Here is a 25,934-nt window from a genome sequence, read left to right as displayed (position 1 = left end):
TTTTAACGTAATCACTTCTTTAAAGACCTTCTCTCAAAATACAGTTACATTCTGAGGTATTGAGGGTTGAGACTTCACCATGTGAATTTTAGGGGGACCCAATTCAGCTGATAACAAGATGCACCTGACAAGGTATTAAAGTATTAGAATTTTATTTCTCACATTCCCCCATCCCGAAAGGAAAAAACTGCTTTAAAGTGCTATGTTAAATGAAAAACTTTAGATAAATTTAACAGAGTTTATTTGAGCAAAGAATGATTCATGAATCAGGCAGCACTCAGCACCAGGAGTGGTTCAGAAAACTCTGTCCAAAAATGAGGGTAGGAAATATTTATAGACAGAAAAAGGAAGTACTCTACAGAAACAGCTTGATTGGTTAAAGCTCAGCATTTGCATCTGCCTTATTAGGGTGTGGTGTGTTGGGATATTTGCCTAATATGGGCATGGTCTGATCAGTTGGCAGCCTGTGATTGGCTGGAGCACACCTACTATGATTGGCTGAGACTCAACTGCTTGTTACAAGAATATACTCTTTTTGTTTGTTTTGAGACGGAGTCTCACTCTGTTGCCCTGGCTAGAGTGCCATAGCATCAGCCTAGCTCACAGTAACCTCAAACTCCTGGGCTCAAGCGATTCTCCTGCCCCGGCCTCCCGAGTAGCTGGGACTACAGGCATATACCACCATGCCAGCTAATTTTTTCTATATCTTTTTAGTTGTCCAGTTAATTTCTCCCCATTTTTAGTAGAGACAGGGTCTCACTCTTGCTCAGGCTGGTCTTGAACTCCTGAGCTCAAACCATCCTTCCACCTTGGCCTCCCAGAGTGCTAGGATTACAGGCGTGAGCCATCTTGCCCAGCCTAAGAATATATTGCTAAGTTGCAGTCTGTTAACATACTAAGTCAGGTTGCCATTAGCTATTTAGAAATTCAAAGTAGGGAGGCAGCCTCAGGCCACATTTCATTTAATTTAACAGTTGAAAATATATTTTGGTAAAGTTCTAAAGAGAAACACAGTAATAATATAGATTATGTTAGTTTAAGATAGAGGAGTAAAACTGAGGGGCCAGCCAGTATTGCCAAGTGTGCACTGAAGTAAAGGCCATAAGGATGGAGTCTGGACTTAGGAAGAAGTCCACTGGTGACCCAGGAAGGAAACAGAGTGGTAGAAGCAGAGGCTGACTTGGCCAAGGCTGACTATCATCCTTGGCAGAGCAGAGAGTGACTGCAGGAAAGAGATGATCTGTTTATAGAGAGAGGTAAGAAAGGGAGTTTAAACAAAGCATATTTTTAGTACACGAAAGAAATAAGGAAAAGAAAAAAAAAAATACAAAAAGGAGGGGCAACTGGACAGCAAGGTCCTGAAAGAGATGCCACTATTTTATAAAGAGAATGGGCTACAGATTCAGATGAGGAGGCCAGCCCTGACAAGCGAGAGGGACATCTTTACCCCTGAGAAAGAAAAGAGAATATGAGAAAACAGTCTGCTACCTGTCAAAATTCAATAAGGATGTTTGTGGTGAATAACTGCTGCTTTTAAATAATGCTTAGAAAAAGACAGCCATGTGCCTATTTTAAAAAAATCTGATAACTTTACAAACAATCCGATGATTTGCATGTATAACCAGTAAAGGGAGCTTGAGAAAGCGAGAAAAGCTCATTCTTCACAATCATTTTCAAGTCATAAACTCGCCTTTCAAACCCTTCCTGTATCTCAATACTGTACGTGCTGTGCAAAGCTGTGCAAAAACGGATTCATGGCAAATCTCTTGCTACTATTCCGCCTGGATTTTCGCCTTCCGACTCCCCTTAGGTGGAAATCCAAGCAGCAGCCACTCTGTAGCTTCAGCTTAATTCCTTCGGCCATTCGTGGGCGTGTCTGTCTGGGTGATGTGACAGGCGCGTTTCCTTCCCAGCAATAGTATCACTTAGCAAGATTTCCTGTGATACTCCCAGAGCGAAACGTCAGCTCTCGCCCTCCTAGTGGACGCCCCCGCCCCGCGCATCTTCCCGGCAGCGGTGCACGCCCGAGGCTGACCACCAGGGGGCAGCCGCTCCACGCAGGAGCTCGCGCCGCTGGGGTGACGCCGCGGCCGAGGGCTCCGGGGCGCCGCCCCCCAGGATCGGAGCCAAGGGAGCCCGATCCACACGGGGCCTCCGCCCTGGGTGATGGTGTTTCGGGGGATAGTTCGCCTCGAGTATGATTTATTGGCGAATATGATTTATTGGAGACTTGGAGTTGGCTCTTCTCTCCAAGTGCGACAGCAACCTTGCAGAGCTTCCTCTCGGATCTAAGAACGCTCGGAGGGTCTGGGGGAGCGGGCTTGGGCCCAGACCGCGGCAGGACGAGGGACCCCTCCATTGCCCCCACCCAGAGGGTGGGGCCGCTCACCTGGGAGGTGCCGGGAAAGCCAGACACCGCCCCGGATGGGGACAACTGGGTGGCAGAATTGGCCCCGCCACACCCCGGCCCCGCCTCCGCCACGGCCCCGCCTCCAACACAGCCCCGCCTCCAACACAGCCCCGCCTCCAACAAGGGCCCCGCCTCCAATACGGCCCCGCCTCCAACAAGGGCCCCGCCTCCAATATGGCCCCACCTCCAATATGGCCCCGCCTCCAAGACGGCCCCGCCTCCAATACAGCACCACCTCCACCACGGCCCCGCCTCAGCTTCCGCCCTGCCTCCACTACGGCCCCGCCTCCGCCATGGCCACGCCTCCACCACGGCCCCTCCTCCGCCATGGCCACGTCTCCAATACAGCCCCGCCTCCAACACGATACAGCCCCGCCTCCAACACGGCCCCGCTTCCACAACAGCCTCCTCCTCTGCGACGGCCCCGCCTCCGACTCGACCCCGCCTCCGCCAAAGCCCAGCCCCGCCTGCGCCTAAACCCGGTCCCGCCTCCGCCAAAGCCCAGCCCCGCCTCCGACTCGACCCCGCCTCTGCCAAAGCCCGGCCCCGCCTCCGACTCGACCCCGCCTCTGCCAAAGCCCGGCCCCGCCTCCGACTCGACCCCGCCTCCGCCAAAGCCCGGCCCCGCCTCCGCCTAAACCCGGTCCCGCCTCCGCCAAAGCCCGGCCCCGCCTCCGACTCGACCCCGCCTCCGCCAAAGCCCGGCCCCGCCTCCGACTCGACCCCGCCTCCGCCAAAGCCCGGCCCCGCCTCCGACTCGACCCCGCCTCCGCCAAAGCCCGGCCCCGCCTCCGACTCGACCCCGCCTCCGCCAAAGCCCGGCCCCGCCTCCGACTCGACCCCGCCTCCGCCAAAGCCCGGCCCCGCCTCCGCCAAAGCTCAGCCCCGCCTCCGCCAAAGCCCGGCCCCGCCCCCGACACGGCCCCGCCCCCGCGACAGCCGGGCCCCGCCCCCGACGCGGCCCCACCGGGGATTCTCCCGGGCCCCGGCTCCGCCCGGCCTCTGCGCCTGCGGGCCGCCTTGGCGTTGGGGCTCGTCGCGGCTGACGGACGGCAGAGCCAGTCCCCGCGGCTCCAGACCGCCGAGTCGTGAGTTTCCAAGCCGAGCGCGTCCCGGGCGGGCGGGCGGCCGGCACCGGGGAACGGCGGGGCACACGCGAGGTGCCAGGGGCGCGCAGGGGCCGCTGCGGGCAGTCGGGGCGTCCGTCCGTTCCCTTCTTAGGTCGAGGGTGCCTGTTCCACTGCGCGTGCATCAGCCTGGTGCGGCCCACTGTTGGCAAACACTTCTCTCCGCTCTCTGCCCTGGGGCGCCCCGAAAGTGACGGAGGCGCGTGGGTTGCGCGGCGGCGGGTCGGCGTCCCGGCACGTATTGCTCATCTGGGTTTTTTCTTTGTTTTTGTTTTTCCTGGCAAACTAGGGCGACCCCGTACGGGAAAGACTCCAGTTGTCTTGCGATAGGTAGTTAGCGCGGACCCGGGCTTCCTGCGCGCTCGCCGCTGGCTTTTTCCACTCCCAGCCCCTCAACCTGGGCTCACCGCCCGCAGGCTCAGGGCTCCGTCAGTGTCGGCTTCCTGTGAATCCACCTTTCTGGGAGCAGCATTAAGCAAATGTGGTAGATGGGAAGGGAAGTGGTGGGGAGGCAGGTTTTGGGGGAGTGAGCCCAGAAAAGCAGGAATGAGGAAGTCGGGAGAGGAGTCAAGGTAGGAGGGAAAGCCACGAATGGGATGTGGCTGAGCTGTCTACAGCCCACAGGGGCGTCTGGACCTCAGTTTCTCTGTAACAGGCGTAATGGCATGGAAAACGGAAACACTGTCTTCTGTCTCTCTAAACCTCCCCCACTCCTTCTGGGAACTAAAACCTGCAGGCCAGTAGTCCGGAGGGGCAAGGGAATGTCCTTTGTTCTTTGTAACACAAGAGTTGGCTCAAGGGAATTGTCCTGGGAGGTCACAAGATTGTTTTAGCCAAAGATTGGGACAAATCAGAACCATCCACTATAGTTAAACAGCAATAACCTGAAGCTGAAACCCTCCCCTTTGAAAGCTCTAAATTTCTCCTAAGAGGCAGGGCGTTGGTACTTTAAGACCTGAATCTGCCAACCTCCTCACTGGCCAGCAAATTAATAAACATCTCTTTCCTTCTCCTCAAACTTCTTATGTGGCCTCGGGGACAAGTGCCAGCCTTTCAGGAAGCCCTCCAGGGACCCTCTGAGGAACATGGTAGAATGGGCCTCAGGACAACCACTGGGCATTTTTCCATGACTCCTTCCTCCACTGAGTGACATCAACTCACTGCCATTTCAGGGCTGTCCTGTGCACCTGCAGAGAGGAGAAGGCATCAAAGTGCACAGGAAGTACCCCACAGTGGGCTCCTCACAGGGCACCCAGAGTATCTGCTACACTGCCCTTGTCACTTGAGCAGCAAAGGAACAGACATTAGTGTTAACCAGTGCTCACTGTGTGTGCTGACTTTGCACAAGGTAATTTTGTCTGTACTCCTTTAATCTTCAAGAACACTCCTCCAAGAGCTGTATTATTCTCTTTCTGCAGATGGGAAAACCAAAGCTTAAGTAATTTATCCAAGAGGAGCTGCTTTGAAGGGAATAATGACCTCAGTTTTAGGCACATCAAATTTTAGAAGACCTAGGAACTGCAGAATGTTACACAAATAGAAATGGGGCTTTGCCCATTTGGGCAGACTTGATAAAGAGGGAGGCATTTCCAACTCATGTAGTGGAAATGCAGTTTCTGACAGATCATGTGACCTTTTTGTCCTAAGTAATCAAACACTAAGTCAACTCATGCATGTCAACTTAAGTCTCACCTTGATCTACCAAGCCCTGCAGGATCTAACCTTTCCCTCACTCCTCCGCAGGCGTTCCTCCCAGCACCTTGCTCTCAGCCATCCTGACCCTTCTCTGTGCTGTAAAGTGCTTCCCCCGCCCTACATTTTGGGTTTCAGTTTCAATGTCATTTTCTCATAAAGGCCTTTCCTGTCACCCAACTTGAAATAGTCTTCCAGTCTATATCACATCGCCATGTTTTATTTTCTTCATAGCGATCAATTGTTGCATTTCATTTATATGTTTATTCATTGTCTTTCTCCTTCTAAAATATTTGAATCATGAAAGCAGAAACCTTGTTTGTTTTGTTCCTGTACTCCTGGTGCTAAAACAGAACAGTGCTTGGCCCATGATGGGAAACCCAATAAAATTTGGAGGGTTGAATGCATTTAGTTGTTGATTTTTTTCACTAGTTCATTCATCTGTTCTGACCGTCCCGCGTCTTTCCTTTCCCCTGCAGCAGCTGACAGAACCATGGAGACGACCCCGGATGCTGCTTTCAAGTCTCTCATGGATGGAGTGACAAGCTGGGATGTCCCCACAGACCCCATTCCCAGCGAACTCCTTCTTATTGGAGAGGCCGCCTTCCCAGTGATGGTGAATGACAAAGGCCAGGTGCTCATTGCTGCCTCCTCCTATGGCCGAGGCCGCCTGGTGGTCGTGTCCCATGAGGGCTACCTGCTGCATGCTGGCCTGGCTCCATTTCTTCTCAATGCAGTGGGCTGGCTCCGCCCATCTCCTGGGGCTCCCGTTGGAGTGCACCCATTCCTGGGGCCACTAGCAAACATCCTGCAGGACTCCGGGGTTGAGGCCCAGGTCGGGCCAGAACCGGGAGAGCCCCTGGGGGTTTACTGCACCAGTGCCTACGATGACACCATGACTGCGAAGCTGATCCAGTTTGTGAAACACGGAGGGGGCTTGCTCATCGGGGGCCAAGCCTGGTATTGGGCCAGCCAGCACGGCCATGACAAGGTGCTGTCCATGTTCCCTGGGAACCAGGTGACAAGTGTGGCTGGAGTGTATTTCACAGACATCTATGGAGACAAAGGCCGGTTCAAGGTCTCTAAGAAAGTGCCCAAGATCCCACTCCATGTCACGTGAGTGTCTGTTTCCCCTGTTCAACACACTTCTATGTCAGTACAGGTGATTTTCCACTTAGTTTTGAAACTATCACAAATCAAAAGCAGGATAATTAAAATGCACCCAGGAACAAGAGGGACTGGGTCCTCACTGCCACTCCCTCCTATGGCTAAGGCAATAATCAGCTGAATAGAAAAGTGTACCTTGTTCACCACTTTATCTCCCTGTCTAGTTCCTGGAACACAGAGAATGCTTATCGATGTCTCCTAAATAAATGAAGGAACATTTGTTTGTGTGAGCACCTTCCAGTGGTCAGGCCCTGTCCTGGACACGGGTTCTAGCAGAGGTCAGAGCAGATAGGTCATGCTGTCATGAGGCTGATATTCCAGGGAAGAATTAGGCAATTAATGAAACTAATACCTATATACTTTATCAGGCATTGATAAGAGCCCACAGGGAAAATGGGGTTGCATGAGAACAGGGAGGGGCGGGAGCCTATTTTATTTAAGCTCTTGAGAGAAGTCCTAGCCATCAGGCCAAGTTGGATTTGGCAGGATTTTTTTGACATTTCAAACAGAAGGGGTTTGGTGTAGAGAATTGACTGTACAGGTAATGGAAAAGCTGAGAACCCACACAGGAAACAACAAGTAACTGAGAGATTAGCATCAGCAGGACCCGCAGAGGAAAGTGTTCCTGGAACCCAGGTGCTGCGGCCACCGGGTCAAGCCTGGAGCCGTGCTAGGCTTGTCCAGCAGAAGCTGGAAACACGGGTGGGAGGCATGTCTGGTGGGAGCTGTAGTCACAGGTAAGACACCATGATACCAGAGACACAGCTTGGAGATAGAAGTACATACCTTGGCTCCGTTGTGCTTGCTCCCTGACTTCAGTGTTCTACCTCTGCCTCACGTGGGCTGACCCCGCCAGGATCCAAGGGGGAGGGGAGCCTGGGAAATGCAGTTCACTGAAACAGAGAGGATGAATGAAGAAGAATGGCAATGGAGTGAGTGAAAACAAGCGACTGGCCAGCTTGGAAGGCTTCTCTGGTAGGTGGCATTTGAAAGGAGACCCGAAGGAAGTGAGGGGATGAGCCATGTGTACATTTGTGAGAAGAGGATTCCAGGCAGGGCGAGGAGCAAGGGTGAAAACCTGGAACAGAAGCCCACTTGCTAGGATCCAGGGGCGCCAAGCAAGCCAGAGTGGTGCGAGCTGAGTGCATGAGGGCTGGGGTCATCTGCACCAGGGGTAGAACTTCAGATCTGTGCACAATGAGATGGGAAGGCATTTGGGATTTTGTACAGAGAATTGATACAATGTGACTCATAGGAGGAGCCCTCTGACGGTAGAAAATAGACTGTAGGAGGCCAAGGTTGAAGCAGAAGACCAATCAGGAGTTCACTGAAATCAACCACATGAGAGATGTTGTCTACTTAGATGAGGGTGGTGGCAATGGAGCTACTAAGAAGAGGTTTGATTCTGGACACACTTCAAAGATAGGACACAACAGGCTTGATGGATGGCCTGAGTATGGAGCAAGAGGAAGAAAGAGGAGTTGAGATTTTTTGTCTGGTCTGAATTATTTAAAGAAAGGTGTTACCATTTATTGAGCTGTGAAAGACTACCAGAAGGTGGATTAGAGGAGATCAGGAGTTTAATTTTGGATATTTTGGTTTAAAGATATTAGTGACTAACTGTGTTTGGCCACATGTAGCAGAAGTCTTTCTATAGTGGATAACCGTGTAGGGATTTATTTTTCTTATGTAACATGTAGGCCAGGTAGATAGTCCAGACCTGTGACAGGGATTCCAAGATGTCCCATGGTCATTGTCTCTCTGATTCCCCCTCGTTCCATCACCCCTTCCCCCATCAAGTTGTGTTGCATTTATCCTTATGGCTACGGGATGGCCATTACTACTTCAGGTACTGTAATTACACCCAGACAGTAATAAGCTGGAATGGATATACCTGCTGAGTCTGTCCCTTTTAATTTAGAAAGTCATATATTTTCTGGAAGCCCTAACCATTAGACTTACGTTTATATTTTAGTGGCCAACCCTAGATCTCGTGGCCAACTCTAGCTGCCAGGGGGTATAAGGCACTGGATATTTTTAAATGGGCCCTGGCATCTTTGAAGAAATCAAGATTCTGCTGCAAGGAAGAAGGGGCATACAGATGCTCGTGAGCATTAGTGGTGCCTGGGCCCTCAGCCCCAAGTGCTGGCCCTCGGGGAAGTCTTCCCTTCTGAGAGGGCGAAGGAGATGATGTGGTTGCTCAAAGACAGGGTGGATCTGGTTTGCTTTGACTTGTTTCTGGCTCTAACACAAGGAAGAAACAAGTTAAATCACATCAATCGCCCCAAGGGATCCTCCTCTTCAGCAAACTAAACCTGATTTTCTTCATCTGCACCTACATTTTTCATCTCTGCCACTGAATCTAAGGCATATTTGTGTGTGTGCGTGTGTGTGTGTGTTAACTTTTAATTATGGAAAACTTTAAACATAGGCAAAAGCAGAGAGAGTAGTACAATGAACCCCTATGCAGCTACTACCCAACCCAATTATAGTGGACTCCTGCTCTATCTTATCTCATCTGGATGGCCCCGCCTCTCCCCACCCAAGATTATTTTGAAGCATATAGCAGTCACCATATCATTTCATCTGTAAGAATTTAAATATATATCTCTAAACATATGAACTGTTTTGAAACCATAGCCACAAGTCCCCATTATCACACCTAAAAAATAATTTCCTCAATGTCATCATTTCCATGATTGTCTTATATTATTTTTCAGAATTTGTGGGCTTAGTATATAAACCCCAGATATTTTGATTTCTTGATCATGTTAGGTCTGGAGCCAAGAGGGAGACACATGAAACATCATGTGTAGCAAAATGCTGTTTATTTGAGTATCTGGGTGCAGATGGCTGGAGGCCAGAAAAAGTAGCCACACTGAGGGAGGGAGAGCCCTGGGTTTTACAGAGGGTTTTTCTAGGGGGAGTGAGCAACTGGGCCAGAACAGCCACTGTAATAAAGTATTTTCGAACAACTGGGAGGGAAAAGGAAAGTGAGTTCCCCTCTTGCATTCCATTCCTTTATCTCCCTAGGGGTCTGGCAAAGGCTACCTGCCTAATACACCCCTAGGAAGGGGAGAGGGCTGGGTTTCATAGGAGGTTTGGATGGAAGTTTGGGGAGGGTGAATTCTTCAAGCCTAACAGTAACAACCAGGGACAGTGTGCTGGTGGAGAGACATCCTTGAAGCAGTGACAGTACACAGCTGCATGTGACCTTCCTGTCCAGTGAATACATGTCTTCTGTAGATATTGGAAAAAGTCCAGTTAAGTTTCCAACTTTCCTTAAGCATTTCCTTGATCTTTCATGGCAGGGAGCCAACCAATACTCTCCCAACTACAGCATTGTTTTCATGACTGCAATCTCTTAATGGAATTGATCGTCTTTCTTCTTAGCCATGGTGGTATGTTTCAGCAATTATTCTCTCTTGTGGGGAAGAAATATCTTGTTTAAGCCTTTCTCAGTTTTATTTTATTTTATTGTTCACCTGAAAATTCAAGCAAAATTAAATGTAAAGATTTTTTATTAAAAAAAATAGAAATGCCTCATGGTCCCCTTCTTACATAATTCCTTCCTCTCCATTTATCTATCTATGTAGCTAGCAAGCTGTCTTTTTTACCTATATCTAGATGTGTCTGGTTATTACTGAGGAATGATACATTGCGTTTTTTTAAACTTTTTTCTAAGTGCTTATTTGTATTGCTTGAATAATTAATAATCCACATTTATCATTTTTATAAAACACTAATCTTTGCTTTCCATTCTTTCTCCCTAGAGTTACAGTAGTATTCAAAGTAAAAACAGACATTCTGGCCCTCTTCTATTTTATATTTTATTTTTAAGCTAGTTTAGTCTAAATTTTACTTTTTCTGATGGTCCTTATCTGATTAACTATACTTCTTTTTAAGATCTATAATCATACATTGTACTTCTATTTTCTCTGAAACTTTCAAAGTTAGTCACCTTGAAAACTAAATGGGTCTCTTAAAATTGTGTTTTTAATAGGCCTAATGGGATTTTTATCCTGTGCCTACTAGCTTAAAATAAGAGAGAAAACAGTTTTTTATGTTTACAATTTCAAAGTGTCTCTCTGATAGTCTATACCCATATTGCTCAGTGATGATTTACAGTTTTTTAGGTTTTGTTATTTACTATAGTTTATCTGTACTTAAAGGAAAAAATACAGAAAAGATATACAAAGTCATGGGGGTGGTCTTCAAAATGTTTTTTAAAACGTCTGATTAACATAGTTCCCCCTACTATTTTTTTGATGTTATGAATCCCAAGAAAACATTGTCCCTATATTCCAGTATTTCTGTCCTGTGTATATTTATCAGAATGAATTATATCCAGAAAAGTATTCTTTTATCCTATATAATCTGAGCAGAATAAACAAACGCTAAGTGAAGATATATTTGATTTCTACCAGGAGACTTCATTACCTTTGTGTTCAAGTAAAAATTGGTTGATGTTTGGATAGAGAGGTAAAACAAGAAAAAAACAGTTTAAATTGTTAGATGTTTTACTTTTGGTATGGTGTAAATGATAGCAGTTCACTTCACACTTAACTTTCTAATCATTTCTGTAGCTTCCTACTATGGAATTTTTTTTTATCTGCATTCAGAAACCTATCACCCATGTCACCTATCTGCTCAGGTGTGATTTGGTGTAGTTTTTGAACTCCCTTTCCTTTTTTCCACAGTGGTTTCCCTTGCACTTCCAGCTCTGAATTAACACATGCTTTTTGCTTTTCATAAATGTGGTGTTTTTCACACCTTCAGGTCTGTTTAAAGCCTCCCTGGCATGAGACATGCCTGCAGATTGCTCTGTGCCCAGCTGTGGGCTTCATTCAAAGACCCCGCAATTGAGTGAGAGATTTCTGGTCTCTAGACAATTAACAGTGGCTGTAGTGGCAAACCAGCTTGGGTCTGCTTCCTGTCCCTGGCAGTTATTAGTTAAGCAATTTTCCCCATGCCTAACTTTTCTAAACTTTATCTATAAAGTGAGAATAACAACCTTCAGGTTTATTATGACTAAAAGAGGTAATACATATGTATAAATGACTGGCATACATTAAAACTCATTAAATAATAGCTACTTTCATTATGTTATTATCCAGACTGAAACATTGTAAATGGATATTACACAATATGTAAATATTGACAACTGATTGTCTGAGATCATTAATAATGAATGCCTTTATAATACTGTCAAATCATCTGTTGAGATTTACCTAAGTATCCCAACTGCTATGCTAACTCACTTCTCTCTCTGTTCCTCCCTCCTTCCCTCCCTTCATTATTTTTTTGATAAATATCTTTTTATAAAAATATTTCAAAAAGGAATCAAGCAGCTTATGTGGAAAAAAATGCAAACATTTACAGAAATTTCTGGAGGAAAATGGCAACCTGTCTCTCTTCACACACCACCATCTCTAATCTCATGCCTCTGGACCAAGGTAGCCAATATTAAATGTTTCATGTGGATCATCTCAGATGCTTATCTATGTGTGTGTTCTGCAAATTGATTTTTTATTTAATGTATCATGTTTGAGAATGCCTGCCTTTTATATTTATACTTATGCAATAACTTGGCAAATATAACATGCTAAGGTCTCACTTTTTTGTCCCCTAGGACAGCAGTCCCTAACCTTTTTGGCACTAGGGACCAGTTTCATGGAAGACAATTTTTCCATGGACAGAGGGTGGGGGGATGGTTTCAGAATGATTCAAGTGCATTATATTTATTGTGTACTTTATTTCTATTATTATTACATTGTAATATATAATGAAAACGACTCACTATAGTGATTCTTCTAATGCCACTGCTGATCTGATAGGAGGTGGAGCTTAGGTGGTGATGTGAGTGATGGGGAGCACCTGCAAATGCAGGTGAAGCTTTGCTTACTTGCCTGCCACTCACCTCCTGCTGTGCGGCCCGGTTCCTAACAGGCTACAGATGTGTCCGTACTGGTCCACAGCCCATGGGTTGGGGGCCACAGCTCTAGGAGATAATATTGTACAATTGCCTTCCATCTCTAATCAAGCTTATAAGTCATTCTCAAATCATCTCTATCCTTAATGTTCTTTTTTATGTAAAATATCCACTGGGTGGATGTTTTCCACTGGGTGCTGAGAGGTGCATTACCTTCTCCAAATGCAATAATCAGCTCATCAAATTTTAGTTTTCTCTGTAGCAGCCATTGCTTTATGGTCTGTACTTCTCAGGCCATAAAAATTAATGAAAATTATATCTTTAGTAAAATGTAACTTTTATCCATAAAAAATATTTATTTTAATTTTTTCCTCTTTTAAATCAATTGAATCTCTTATTAATATCTGGGAGGTTTTTTGTTTTCATATTTTTGAGATAAAGTTTTGTCGATTTATTAATTTTCAATCCTGTGTCATTTAGTTTCAAGTATGTCTTTTATGAGCAGCTTGTATCATCTACTTGTTTGTAACCTAATCTAAAAGCATCTGTCTTTTCATATAGAAATTTAATCCATTCATATGCACTGTGGTGATTGGAATATATTTCCTGCTCTTGCAAGAAGTATCTTGTTTTCTTATTTTGGAGCCAGCATCTGCTTCTGACGAGGGCTTCGGGTAGCTTCCGCTAATGACAGAAGGCCAAGGAGGGCCCGGCTTGTGCAAGTGATGTGGTGAGAGAGGAAGCAGGAGAGAGAGGGAGAAGGTGCCAGGCTCCTTCTAACAATCAGTTCTTCTATAATAGAAACTAAAAGAACAAGAACTCACTTTATTACAAGGATGCCACAAAGCTATTCATGGGGTATCCACCCGCACGACCCAGAACCTTCCATTAGGCCCCATATCCAGCGCTGAGGATCAGATTTCAATGTGAGATTTGGAGGGGCCAAGGAAACCGTAGCAGAAGTCTTGGGTTTTTTCCTCTTTGATTCCATATAGTTCCTGCAGCTCCTACCAACCATCCCAGGCATTTCCTGGGTTTCCAGTGCTGCTATGATTGTTTGTGTGTTTATGTGTGTGTGTGTGTGTGTGTGTCCACATGGATGAATGTGTTCAATGATTTTAATCAGATATTGAGAGGATTATCTGCAGATAACTGTAATTCTCCATATTGAAGGTTTTCTGTCATGTGATTATAGAGGCTTAAAAAAAGAAACAAAAGGAAAAAAATTTTAATAAAAGAATATTTTCTGTCATTAGCTAAGACCTTGCCAGGTGCCTGTCAGAAGATGCTAGAAGAACATGTGGAGTGGGAAGTTTTATTATTAAGTCTCATAGCTCAATGTCATTACCGCCCCTCCCCCCAAATAAGTCTTGAGTCTCAACAGGTAGAAAAAAGCCACAGGCAAAACTGATACCTGAACCCTGTGATATTTGCCATGTTACTTTGAAAATGAGATGACGAAACTAAGACATGACATTTCCTCATTTGTGCTGAAAAGAAATTAAGGAGAAACTGTCTGTACAAGAGTTACTTTTTTCAATAATGTTTTACTACCAGAATGAATAAACTACTTTTGTTTTTAAAAATAACATTTGAGTTTTTATTATAAAAGAAATAAATGTTACCTTGAAAACTTGAGACAATAAAGATTTATAAAGATAATTAAAATGACGTATAAATCCCACTAGCCAAGATGATCACTGAAGATATTTTAGTAAATATGCTTCGGATCCTGTTTCTACATCTGGTTTTGTGGTTTTCTTATTTTACTTTTTCAAAATTTGGCTTATTTAGAGCACAGTATCTTGGAATTTAATTTGAAAAAATTTTCCAATTTTTCCAAATTTTCTAATAATTATTTTAATTATTACACGGTATGCTATCTGCAGTTAACCATAACTAATTTAACCAGTCTTCTGTTTGACATTTGGAGTACCTAACAATTGGCTAAAAAACAGTTCTTGAAATATAAAACCTTTCCTGAATTTATTCCATTTTCCTCACTTCTTAATAAAAAGTAGATTGCCAGATTTGAGAGAATTTTTTTAAAGTGATGTGTGTATACATCTACAAGTGTGGTGTCAAGCAGTTTACTTGTGATGTGTTCTCAGATCAGAGCTACCCATGGAGAGTGCAAATTTGAGGTTTTTTCAGCCTTCTTTTGCAGAAGATTATCTCTGAGAAATCCATAAACAGCACTACATTTTCTAGGCATAATAGAGCAGTTTTTCTAAGTTCATTTATATGTTTATTTATTTTAAAAGACAAGAAATTCAAATCAGAACATTCAACACTTAGTTAACTAAATGGGAAGAATTCCTAGAAGTGTTTATTTAGAAAATGTGGGTTTTAAGATATGCACATAAGGCTACTACCTCCCTCTACAGTGTTTCATCAAGTCTATGACAACATCGATTGTAAGAAACGCCATTATTTTATGTGTTTCTTACACACTGCTAATTAATATGCTATCAGTTGTAGAAAGGTGAAAAAGTGTGCCTTAAACTGGATAAAATAAATGGTATTACATGCTAAAATCCTAAATGTCCTTAGTAAGAATGAGAAGAGTGATGTGAACCGTGTCATCCTTCTCCCCACGTGTAGATTTCTCTACTCAGTGAGCTCACGTCAGTGGCTCATTGACTGACTGACTGACTGACTGACTGTATCTCCTTGTCCCTCGTGTCTCTTTTCCAGGTGTGGGGAGGACCTCAGGCAGGACCAGCAGCAGCTCCTGGAAGGCATCTCGGAGCTGGACATCGGGACAGGGGGCATCCCCTCGCAGCTGCTGGTGCACGGGGCTCTGGCCTTCCCCCTGGGGCTCGATGCCTCCCTCTGCTGCTTCCTGGCAGCTGCCCGCTATGGCCGGGGCCGGGTGGTCCTGGCAGCCCACGAGAACATGCTCTGTGCCCCCAAGATGGGGCCCTTTTTGCTCAATGCTGTGCGCTGGCTGGCCGGAAGCCAGACAGGCAAAGTCGGGGTGAACCCAGGTCTGGAAAACCTGTGTTCCCTACTGTCGGAGCATGGGCTGCAGTGCAGCCTGGAGCCTCGTCTGACCAGCGACGCCTGTGTCTACTGCTGCAAGGTTTACAGCGACAAGGAGGCTAAGGAGCTGCAGGAGTTTGTGGCCGAGGGTGGGGGGCTGCTGACTGGGGGCCAGGCCTGGTGGTGGGCCTCCCAGAACCCGGGCCGCTCTGCCTTGGCTGATTTCCCCGGTAACATCATCCTCAACCGCTTTGGCCTCAGCATCCTGCCTCGGACCCTCCGCCCAGGCTGTTTCCCCGTCCCCACCCCTGAGATGCGGAGCTACCACTTCCGCAAGGCGCTGTCTGAATTCCAGGCTACACTGAACCACGGGAACGGGAACCTGGAAAAGAGCTGTCTGGCACGGTTGGGAGTGGATGGTGCAGGCTTCCTACAGATTCCTGCAGAGGGGGTCCCTGCCTATGTGTCCTTGCACCGGCTTCTGAGGAAGATGCTGCGGCAGTCAGGCCTCCCAGCCGTGAGCCAGGCGAACCCAGTGGCCAGGGACTCCCGTGAGGCCACGGTGCTCTGCCTGGCCACGGAGCTGGCGCACTCTGGGACTGACTGCTCCCAGCTGGCCCAGGGCCTTGGCACCTGGACCTGCCCCTCCAGCGTGTACCCCTCGGAACACCCCATCACCGTGGAGATCGATGCAACCAACCCAGGTATGAAACCAGCAGAGAGCGCCCAGAGCCTTACAGACCTGGGGGAGTGGGACTGGCCGACTTGGTAGCACACAGCGGGAACGGCCCCTGGGAAGGCGGCTGTGTCTTCTCAGGAACTTTCAGGAAGCTGGGGCTTGGGGTTCTGCCTACGGTTTAGGAGGAGTGAGTCCAGGAAGCGTGGCTGACTCGAGGAACGAGGAACGCAGGGGAGAGGCGGTGCCTCTGGGAGGGGCTGGGAGTCCCCGGGTGGAGGTGGAGTCACAGAGGAGGAAAGAACTCGGCCTTCCCTCTGACTCACTCAGGTCGCCATGACTCCTGGGTGAGTACCAGGCTCTACCTCCTGGAAGGACAAAATGCAGAAGTGTCGCTGTCTGAAGCTGCTGCCTCTGCCGGCCTGAAGGTAAGGCCCTGAACGCGCACAGCCCCCACCTCTCAAATCCCTGGAGTCGGAGTGGGGAACGAACCGCACACACACTCCCTAAAAGTTTGGAACTAATCGATGGGCGCACATGGGCACAGAGGAGTAAAAGTCACTGGAAGTCAGTAAGTGGGGAGGGACACGAGGAGGAGGACAAGCCTACCTGACAGGTCCGATGGACATTGTTCGGGTGATGGGCGCGCTAACAGCCCTGACGTAGCATTATAAAAGCTATCCACGTACCCAAGACGTTTGTACCCCCTTAACATTTTGAAATAATGATTTTTTAAAAACCCTAGAGCTGCGTCCTCCTCACCCGCTGTCTGGTTCCAGGTCTCGGCAGTGCTGCCAGAGTACAGAGGGATGAGTCTGCCCATTTTACAGATTTTACAGCTGAAGCAGCTAAATGTCAGGAACCCCGAGTGAGTGGCTGAAGTTCCCAGCTATGCATACCGGGGTCCACGCTCCAGCCTACGCCTTCTGGTTTCCAGATGCGGGGACTTTTGCCTACCGCAGGGATGTGCAAAAACAGTGACTGTGAGGAGAACGTTACAAATGCGTCCCTCACCCCTGTCCCCAGCCGCACAAGCCCGTCTGAGGTTCACCTCTTTCCCTGGACGCCTGAAGGGCGTGCTTAATCCCATCACTCCCCACACTATGCCCTAGGTGCAGAATTTAAACGCGTCCTGCCTCCTCGACTCTCTAGAGGTCACTTCCTAACGCAGTGAGGGTCTCTTTTTGTGTCAGCATCCTTTTTGGCGCTTGCTTACTTCAAACCGAAGAGAAGCAACCCAGGACTCCAGACAAAACCGATTTCTGTCCTTCTGGCCAGGCAGGGGCGCTCTGGACAAGGGGGGAGAGAGAATCAATCTTCCCCCTCAGGCCAGACCTCGCTGCCTCCTGTGTGTGCACAAGGCTCAGACAGGACGCCCTGGCCCAGGGACAGCCTTGGGATTATGCCTGGGCTCTCACCAACCCACGTCTGACGGAGATCCACTGTGGAGCCGACTAAATCCCTGGATCTCACGTGCTTCTTAGTCCGTGTGACTTTGGGGCGCTGCAATTTCACAGGTCTCCATGCATAGCTCATAGCAAAGGGAAGCTGGGTTCATGGGTGTGTTTGTCTATACCCTCCATCCACACAGCCCCGCACACACACCACAGGGACTCCGGTCCCTCCGACACATGGTGAAATCGCCTGTCCAGGTGCAGATTGGCTGCCACACCGATGACCTGACCAAGGCCCGCAAGCTCTGTCGGGCCCCCGTGGTGACACGCCAGTGCTGTATGGACAGGACCAAGCGGTCAGTCTCCTGCCTCTGGGGTGGCCTCCTCTACGTCATCGTGCCCCAGGGCAGTCACCTCGGCCCTGTGTCTGTCACCTTCACGAGGGCTGTGCCTGCCCCATACTACAAGCTGGGTAAGTGGACGTAAAGATGAGGGAGGAGGGAGAGCTGCGGACGCCCTGGGCACCGCGGGCTGGCTGCTGAACAGGAGAGGGGTGAAGGAAGAAGAACTGTTAGAGGACAACATGGAGACAGGAGCTAGGGAACACCCTGTGGCCACGGAGACTCCGGGGCCGGCAGAGAGAAGGGCCTGGAAGCCTGCCCTTCACCTCGCAGCCTGTGGAGCTCGCGATAGTCATTTGTTAATGCAGTTGCTCCCCTCCCGGAGTTCAAGTTGTACTTTTCAGCTCAAGGGAGGTTGGGGACGCGGGCAGCAGGTCCCAAGCCGTTTATTCCCAGGGGAGACATCCCTGGAGGAGTGGAGAAGCTGCCTCCAGGGGAACCCGGCGCCCTGGGGAGAGCTGGCCACGGACAACATCATCCTGACGGTGCCGACCACAAGCCTCCAGGCCCTGGCAGACCCCGAGCCTGCGCTGCGCCTCTGGGACGAGATGATGCAGGCCGTGGCCAGGCTGGCAGCCCGGCCCTTCCCTTTCCTCCGGCCCGAGAGGATCGTGGCTGACGTGCAGATCTCAGCGGGTGGGTGCTCCTTCCTGGTCAGCGGCAAGGGGGACTTACTATGTTGCCTTTTACTAGCTTCCAAGATGGGTAAGCGTAATTTTGTTAGCACAGTAAATGTAGAGTATGGGAAAAGAAACACAAAAGACGCGGACCACAATGGGGGTGGGAAAATGCTTACATGTGAGAAGGTAAATCATTAACAGCTACACGCTGAGTTGGCAGAGGATGGCAGAACAATTTCAGAAAAAATTCTGAGGAATTCAGAACAATTTCAGAAAAAATTCTGAGGAATTCACAGATGGCCACAAGGCTCGTTTCAAGGGGAGCGTGCAAAATGAACTGTGCCCTTCAGACACACGTCCAGATTGAAAATGAGAAGGAGAGATGAGTAAAGAGGTTTGTGTTCCGTACTGTTGGCTTCCAGGAAGGAGGAGCCTGGGAAGAAAGATGAGGAACTCTGGTCCCTCATGGGGAAAGTTCCTTTGGACCTCACTTTTCTTATCTTTAAAAAAAAGACAAAATTATCTCTGTCATACAGTACAAATCTGGACAAAAAATGGTTTACATGGGGAAAGAAAGAATGTCACTGTCCTAGCCTCAATGATCTCAAATTTAGATGTGGGACAAAGGAAGCTTGCAAAATAAAATGGATTGTTGAATTCCAGCAAGGATGACCATGTCTAGGTGTCTAGATCCTCCAGGCGGGCGCAGCTCAGGGGCAAGATGGGAAGGGGACTGGTGCTATTCAGTGCCTGACCAAGCTGGGGACAGCCATCTACTTTCCAATCAGCATAGAGAAGCAGGAGTTATTGGGGAGAAGTAGGATGGTGGGGGAAAGTTCCACAGTGGAGAGGAATGGAGGAGACAGTTTGGGTGGACCCCCTTCATGCCAGCCTCTGCCTTCTGTGTTCCCAGGCTGGATGCACTCGGGGTACCCCATCATGTGCCATCTGGAGTCGGTGCAGGAGCTCATCAGTGAGGCTGACATGAGGAGCAGAGGGCTGTGGGGCCCTATCCACGAGCTGGGCCACAACCAGCAGCAGCAGGGCTGGGAGTTCCCCCCGCACACCACCGAGGCCACCTGCAACCTGTGGTCAGTCTACGTGCATGAGACGGTGCTGGGCATCCCTAGGGCCCAGGCCCACCCTGCTCTGAGCCCTCCAGAAAGAGAGAAGAGAATCAAAGCCCATCTGGAAAAAGGAGCCCCCCTGTGTGACTGGAATGTGTGGACAGCTCTGGAAACGTATCTACAGGTACTGAGCAGAACCTCTGGGAGATGGGCCACCAGACACCTCAGCAGGGTAGCATCCTGTACACCCGAGCTCTCCTGCAACCTCTCCATCCCCAGCCGGGGCCACCCTCTCCCCTGGACATGGGAGATACTGGGCTACATGGCAGTGCTTCTTGGGTCATACCCCTCTAAGGCGGAGAGAATGACACCCGTCCCACTAGCTGCCTGTGATTTTGCCATGCAAGAGGAAATGAAAAGTATTATGACAAAGAAATAAGTAGAAATACAGTATATCAGTCAAGGGCAGAAACTCTGCTAGACATTGCCGAGACTGAATCACTCACAGCTTTTCCACTCGCTGGTTTCAGTTTTGGTCCCCTAGTAAGTGTTCCATTAATAGTCATTGTTTTGTTTTGTTTTTCGTCACCTTAGTTTTATGAGCCAAGGGGGTGTCACATCCCTTTATAATAACAGGGACGTGTCTGCACGGCAACTGCATCACAAGAGGGCACTGTAGGAGATAAATCTACTACATCCATCACCCCACTCGAACCCAAAATGGTTTAAAATGAATAAATAACCAACCAACCCAATGGGAGAGCACCAAAATCACGAAGCAGGTCTACTTCCCGTGAAATAAGCATGAGTCCCTGTCCCCCTCCCCCAGTCCTGCTTTCAATTTTAATGTTTTTGAGATGTCAAGGCTGTGCCCCATATCCAGCCTCCTATGGTGTCTCCCACAGCCCCGTAGGTAGGAGCTGTATGGCCCACGCTTCACAGAGGCACATACTAAGAATTTAAAGAATTTAAGCAACCTGTCCAATAGCACTCAGGCTTTTGCACTTCCATACCCTCTCTTTCATTTTTTTTCCCTTCACTAATTTTTCTAAAGAGTGAATGCGAGGCGGCCCCAGTCCATGAGATAAATGTGCGTTGCGCCAGTTTCCATATTCTCACATAGCCAGTCTGAGGGCGTACGGGACAGCAGACCTAAGTGGTAGGTGGCCACTAAAGTCTAAGTTAAAACCTGAATTGTGCCCTACCCCGCTACCTGCAGCACAAGCTCTGGGGGGGGGCCCATCTCGTGGAGTCTGAGGCTCTGTCTCAGGACAGGCAGGGACCTTCCGATTCCTCTGCTTGCCAGAGGTCTTCTCCCCTCGTCACTACCTCATTTTCCTTCCCGTTCTCTATTCCAGTATCTTCCTAAGTTGTTCCAGCATCTTGCCTCAATCCCCTGTAATCCATCTGCCACGCTGCTCCCAAAATAATGTTAATACTGCATCTTTAAAACGCTTAGGGTGTTCTCTTTTATGTACAGGATAATCCAAGCTGCTTCTCGGGGTGCAGATCAGACTTCTGCCAACAGCCCCAGCCTCACCTCCTCGTTCTCTCACCTCCGTGTTCACCCTCAGCGTGCCGGGCTGCTGCGGCTGTGAACGCACCTAGCTGTGCCCGGCTTCTGTGCCTCCCCATGTTTCCTCCCTGCTGTGAAACCCGCTTGGACATCTTGTCTGTCACCCAAGTCACCTGTCAGAAGTCAGCTCTATTGCCCCCTTCTCCTGGATATCATCTCCTTGATGAGCCAACTTTTTTAGTAATTTTACTTTTGTCTGTCTCTCCCGCTGGCCCTGTTGTGCCCTCTGGAAGGATAAGCACTCTTAATCTTAACTTTTGCCTACCACAATTTCCGAATGTCTAATAAATGTTAGGTAAACATTTGATAAATTTTCAATTTATTGATACGTTAATTAATAAGTGAGGGGGCAGGAGGACTGTCAGAGGCCAAGACAGTGAGAGCAGATGAGCAACGGTGAGGGATAACAGTGAGACTCCGGGGAGGCCTGACACCCAGGGTCATCCGTCCTTGGCTTTGACACCCCAGAGGCAGAGGACCCTCATCCATAAAAGGGCCAGTGGGGCCGGGACTTCCCTGCTGATTCCAAATTGCTGTACTCTCAGCAAACAAGGGCCTCCTGCCGAGGGTTTCCGGGTGGGCTGCCCCTCTGTAAAGTATAAGCCACTCTCATTTTGAGCCCCTTGCAGCGTGCCTTATTCTTCCTTTTCTTGCCCGAAAGGCAGTGTTCCACAAAGCAATATGGTAGCCTTGCAGGTTCACGAGTCTGAGAAGGTTACAGAAAAATAAGGATCACAACGATGTCTGGAAAGCACTATTGGGGGTTCCCAGCTTTTAGGGCCTCCATAGTCCAAATATGCAGGATGTGAGGGTTTCTCATCTCAGTCAAGCCCAGACATGTCCTAATGCTCAGAAAAACAGTTAAGATCTGTGATATATTAAAAAAAAAAAAAAACAAGTAAAGATAATAGTAACAGTTATGTATTGAGTACTTAACCTCATTGCAGACATTTAGCTTCCTGTGATCCCCCTGCTAGATTCCTGGGCTCACAGTTTTGTGGCCAGGAGGCGGGTTGAGCATTAATGTGCAGGGGTGGGGTGGGGAGATGGGGGCACACCCAGGAGTGAAGCTAATGACTGCGGGGGGGGGGGGACCCCATGAACGAGATGCACCTGTGACCGTGCACGTGGTGTTTCTCGGCCAGGCTCGCCCTCATCCCGCCCCTTCTTCCTCTCTCTCTCTCTGCAGCTCCAGGAGGCCTTCGGGTGGGAGCCGTTCACCCAGCTCTTTGCCGAGTACCAGACGCTGACTGGCGTCCCCAAAGACAAGGCTGGCAAGATGAATCTGTGGGTGAAGAAGTTCTCTGAAAAAGTGCAGAAGAACCTGGCTCCTTTCTTTGAGGCCTGGGGCTGGCCTGTCCGGAAGGAAGTGGCCGACAGCCTGGGCTGCCTGCCCGCGTGGCAGGAGCACCCGCTGAGAGCGCACCTGCGCGCCGAGCGCTGAAGAACGCCCGCCAGGGGGCGCGCGGGGGCAGCATCGCGCCCCAGCCCCATCGCCTGGCCTGGGGCGCTCGCTGCCCTGCGGGGACCCTGAATCTCGCGTCCCAGTCTGTCTGCAGGACTGCATGACATGAGACAAAATCGGAACCGGCTTTCTCAGGAACGTGCCCTTGTGCTGCTGATTGTTTCTCCGCTTACACTGTTGCTCTCACGGCCGTACCCCCCTGGGCCAGCGTCGTCCTCATCTTGCCATCCTGAGGCTGCTGCGTTTGACCAAGGGTTCTGAAGACCACAGTTCCCATAATAGCCTCCCGCTTGGCACCCTTGAAAACAAGGCTTCTGGTTTCTTCTGCTTTGAGAAGTTTTCTAATAGCAAGAGAGACGACGGGCTGGGGTGGTGCAGAGGGCCCTGGACCAGCTTTGTTCTGCAGGAAATCACTTAACCTCTCTGTTTCTGTCTTCTCACTCATGACACGGGGACTCAAATCCCTTGCTCTCAGGGCTGTTGTTTCCTGATGGAGAAGTCTGTGCACCACAACTTGTCTGAGAGCCTTCTGGGCCCACAGTGGCCTTGGTGGTGCACTTCCTGAGCACCCAGCCTCACTTCCCTGTTGGCCCCCTTGCGGCCAGCTTCCAGTCCTTGCATCATGCTGTTTGGAGAATGTCCATGTTGTTCCCAGATGTAGTATCAGTGAGGAGAGTTGTCCTCAGCGTCCCAGCCCATCCTGCATTTTTTCTCCCACCTCCAGAAGTATCCTCAGTACAACCTAACCCAAAGAAAAATGGCGTGCACGCAAACTGAGTGTTACAGAGCGGTTGGAGTTTGCTCTTTGAGGTTAGTTCCATCCTCTGGAACTTTTGTTTCAACCAAAGAGTAGAGTCACCTTAGCAACGGCTACCAAGTCTATAAGCCTTTTTGTTCTTAGCACAAAACAGGCGTCTGACTCCTCTAGTCCCTGTGGAGCAGGCACTGTCAGTTGTGAGAGGGACAGGAACTTGGTGGGCTTCACTCTGGAATAGGGTTCCTGGGTGCAGCAGACCAAATCTTCCCTAATTAGCCCACAACCCAGCATCCCCTGAGCTGTTTCATACTTTCATTCTAACCCATCCTGACACTCCCGGGTTAGGTGAAGTCCTAATTGAAGGTTCGTGGCCAGGATTAATAGGGTGTATGCCTCGCCACTTTTCTCTAGCTTACTTTTTTGCACCATATTTTTGCTCGTTTGGAAAATCACTCCATAAGCTTTGTTTGGGTTACAGCGGCCCCTCATGAGAAAAACTAACTAAGGGGATGTCTTTTTCTGAATCCCGCCAGCACATCTCTCTCAATTCTAGGATAATTTCTTTTCATTTCACTAGTTTTGTTTGGTGCTTTGCACATGAAAGGTGTTCAAGAAAGGTTTTTTTAAATGAAAGAACAGTAATGACACCTAACACATAATGAGCGGACAATGTGTCCCAGGCATTGTGTGCGATATTTTCTGTGAGTTACGTCCTGTAATCTTCCTAGCAGACCTCAGAGTGCCTCAGTGCAAATTAGCAGAAGCCTCTCTTGCTGCACTGACTTTAATCACTCCAAGTCACTTTTTTTTTTTTTTTTTTTGAGGCAGAGTCTCACTTTGTTGTCCAGGCTAGAGTGAGTGCCGTGGCGTCAGCCTAGCTCACAGCAACCTCAAACTCCTGGGCTCAAGCGATCCTCCTGCCTCAGCCTCCCGGGTAGCTGGGACTACAGGCATGCGCCACCATGCCCAGCTAATTTTTTATATATATATCAGTTGGCCAATTAATTTCTTTCTATTTATAGTAGAGACAGGGTCTCGCTCTTGCTCAGGCTGGTTTTGAACTCCTGACCTTGAGCAATCCGCCCGCCTCGGCCTCCCAAGAGCTAGGATTACAGGCGTGAGCCACAGCGTCCGGCCCCAAGTCACTTTTGATTTAACACACTAGTGGTTGGCCTTAGGAAAGGGGCAGGGCTTCTCTATATTAATTTGGAATGGTGTATAGTGTTTTAAAGGTTTCCTTCTCATTCTTCAGATCTTAACCTAAAGATCATTTCCTCAGGCCATGTCCCCACTCCCCTGCTTCCATAAAGCCTGTGATTTCCCTTCTATATCAGTCATCACATTTGCAATTACTTGTTTAGTGTCTCTCTTTCCCACTGCATGGAAACTCCACAGGGCAGAGACCATTCCTGTCTTATCCAAAGCCCCTGAGTTATGACAGGGTCCCCAGCCTCAAAGTGATTAAGGCTAATAAGAGCTCTGCCAAAAAATTCAAAAAGTATATTAGAAAACACAATAAAAAGCAATTCATCAAGGAGTTCCATCCATACCCAGGTAGATAATCACCTCACCAAGTGGAAGCCACGATCAGGGAATTCTGTCCCTACTCTTAAAACTAGAGTCTCTCACCTCACAGGCCTTTACTTCTTTGGAGAATTTCTCTGTTCTCAAACTTCCTCTCAAGGCATGATTTACAGAAGGTGCTTCTCTGGCCTTGCTTTGCAACTCTCATCTAACTTGGCAGCAACAAATGCAACATCTATGTCTTGCCCAGAGATCTTGAAAGGCTGCAGAATCAAATACTTAGGTACACGGGGAACTTCTGCACCACCTCCAGTGATCTGGCCCTGAGATCCAGCCCCGGCACATGGACAACTGGAATATCATATCCAAACTGGTGTAGAGAAAACCAACTTGAAAACAACTAGTCAACTACAGGCATACCTCGTTTTACCACACTTCAACTTTATTGTGCTTTGCAGATACTGCATTTCTTACAAATTGAAGATTTGTGGCAATCTTGAGTCGAGAAAATCTACTGATGCAATATTTCCAATAACGTGCTCACTCTGTGTCTCTGTGTCACATGTTCGTAATTTCTCAATATTTCAAACTTTTTCTTTATTATTATATCTATTGCAGTCATCTGTGATCAGTGATCTTTGATGTTACTATTGTAATTGTTTGGGGGTGCCATAAACCATGCCCGTATAAGACAGCAAACTTAATAAATGTTGTGTGTGTTCTGACTATTACACCGACTGGCGGTTTCTCCATCTCTCTCCCACTTTTTGGGCTTCCCTAGTCCCTGAGACACAACCGTATTGAAATTAGGCCAATCTGACAACCCTACAATGACTGCTAAGTGTTCAAAAGAAAGGAAGAGTCACATGTCTCTCACTTTAAGTCAAAAGCTGGAAATGATTAAGCATAGTGAGGAAAGCATATCAAATGCTGAGATAGGCCAAAAACTAGGCCTCTTGCACCAAACAGTCACCCAAGTTGTGAATGCAAAAGGAAAGTTCCTGAAGGAAATTAAAAGCTCTATTCCAGTGAACCCATACATGATAAGAAAGTGAAACAGACTTATTGCTGATATGGAGAAAGTGTTAGTGGTGTGGATGGAAGATGAAAAAAGCCACATTTCCTTAAGCCAAAGCCTAAT

At 48.3% G+C, this 25,934-nt stretch overlaps 1 protein-coding gene across 1 annotated transcript; it reads left to right on the top strand.

The window, feature by feature from the left end:
- The first annotated feature begins 3,370 nt into the window (after positions 1 to 3,370).
- TCAF2 (TRPM8 channel associated factor 2) lies at positions 3,371 to 25,524 on the top strand. Its single transcript, XM_012768110.2, has 8 exons — positions 3,371 to 3,498; positions 5,709 to 6,345; positions 15,026 to 16,017; positions 16,320 to 16,417; positions 17,642 to 17,855; positions 18,181 to 18,420; positions 19,318 to 19,655; positions 22,237 to 25,524. Exons 2-8 carry the CDS (start codon positions 5,723 to 5,725, stop codon positions 22,489 to 22,491), a joined length of 2,760 nt encoding a protein of 919 aa, XP_012623564.2. The 5' UTR covers positions 3,371 to 3,498; positions 5,709 to 5,722; the 3' UTR covers positions 22,492 to 25,524.
- Positions 25,525 to 25,934: the final 410 nt, after the last annotated feature.

Source organism: Microcebus murinus, chromosome 9 (genome assembly GCF_040939455.1).
Source record: "Microcebus murinus isolate Inina chromosome 9, M.murinus_Inina_mat1.0, whole genome shotgun sequence".
NCBI lineage: Eukaryota > Metazoa > Chordata > Mammalia > Primates > Cheirogaleidae > Microcebus > Microcebus murinus.
This window is presented reverse-complemented; position numbering and strand designations above follow the sequence as displayed.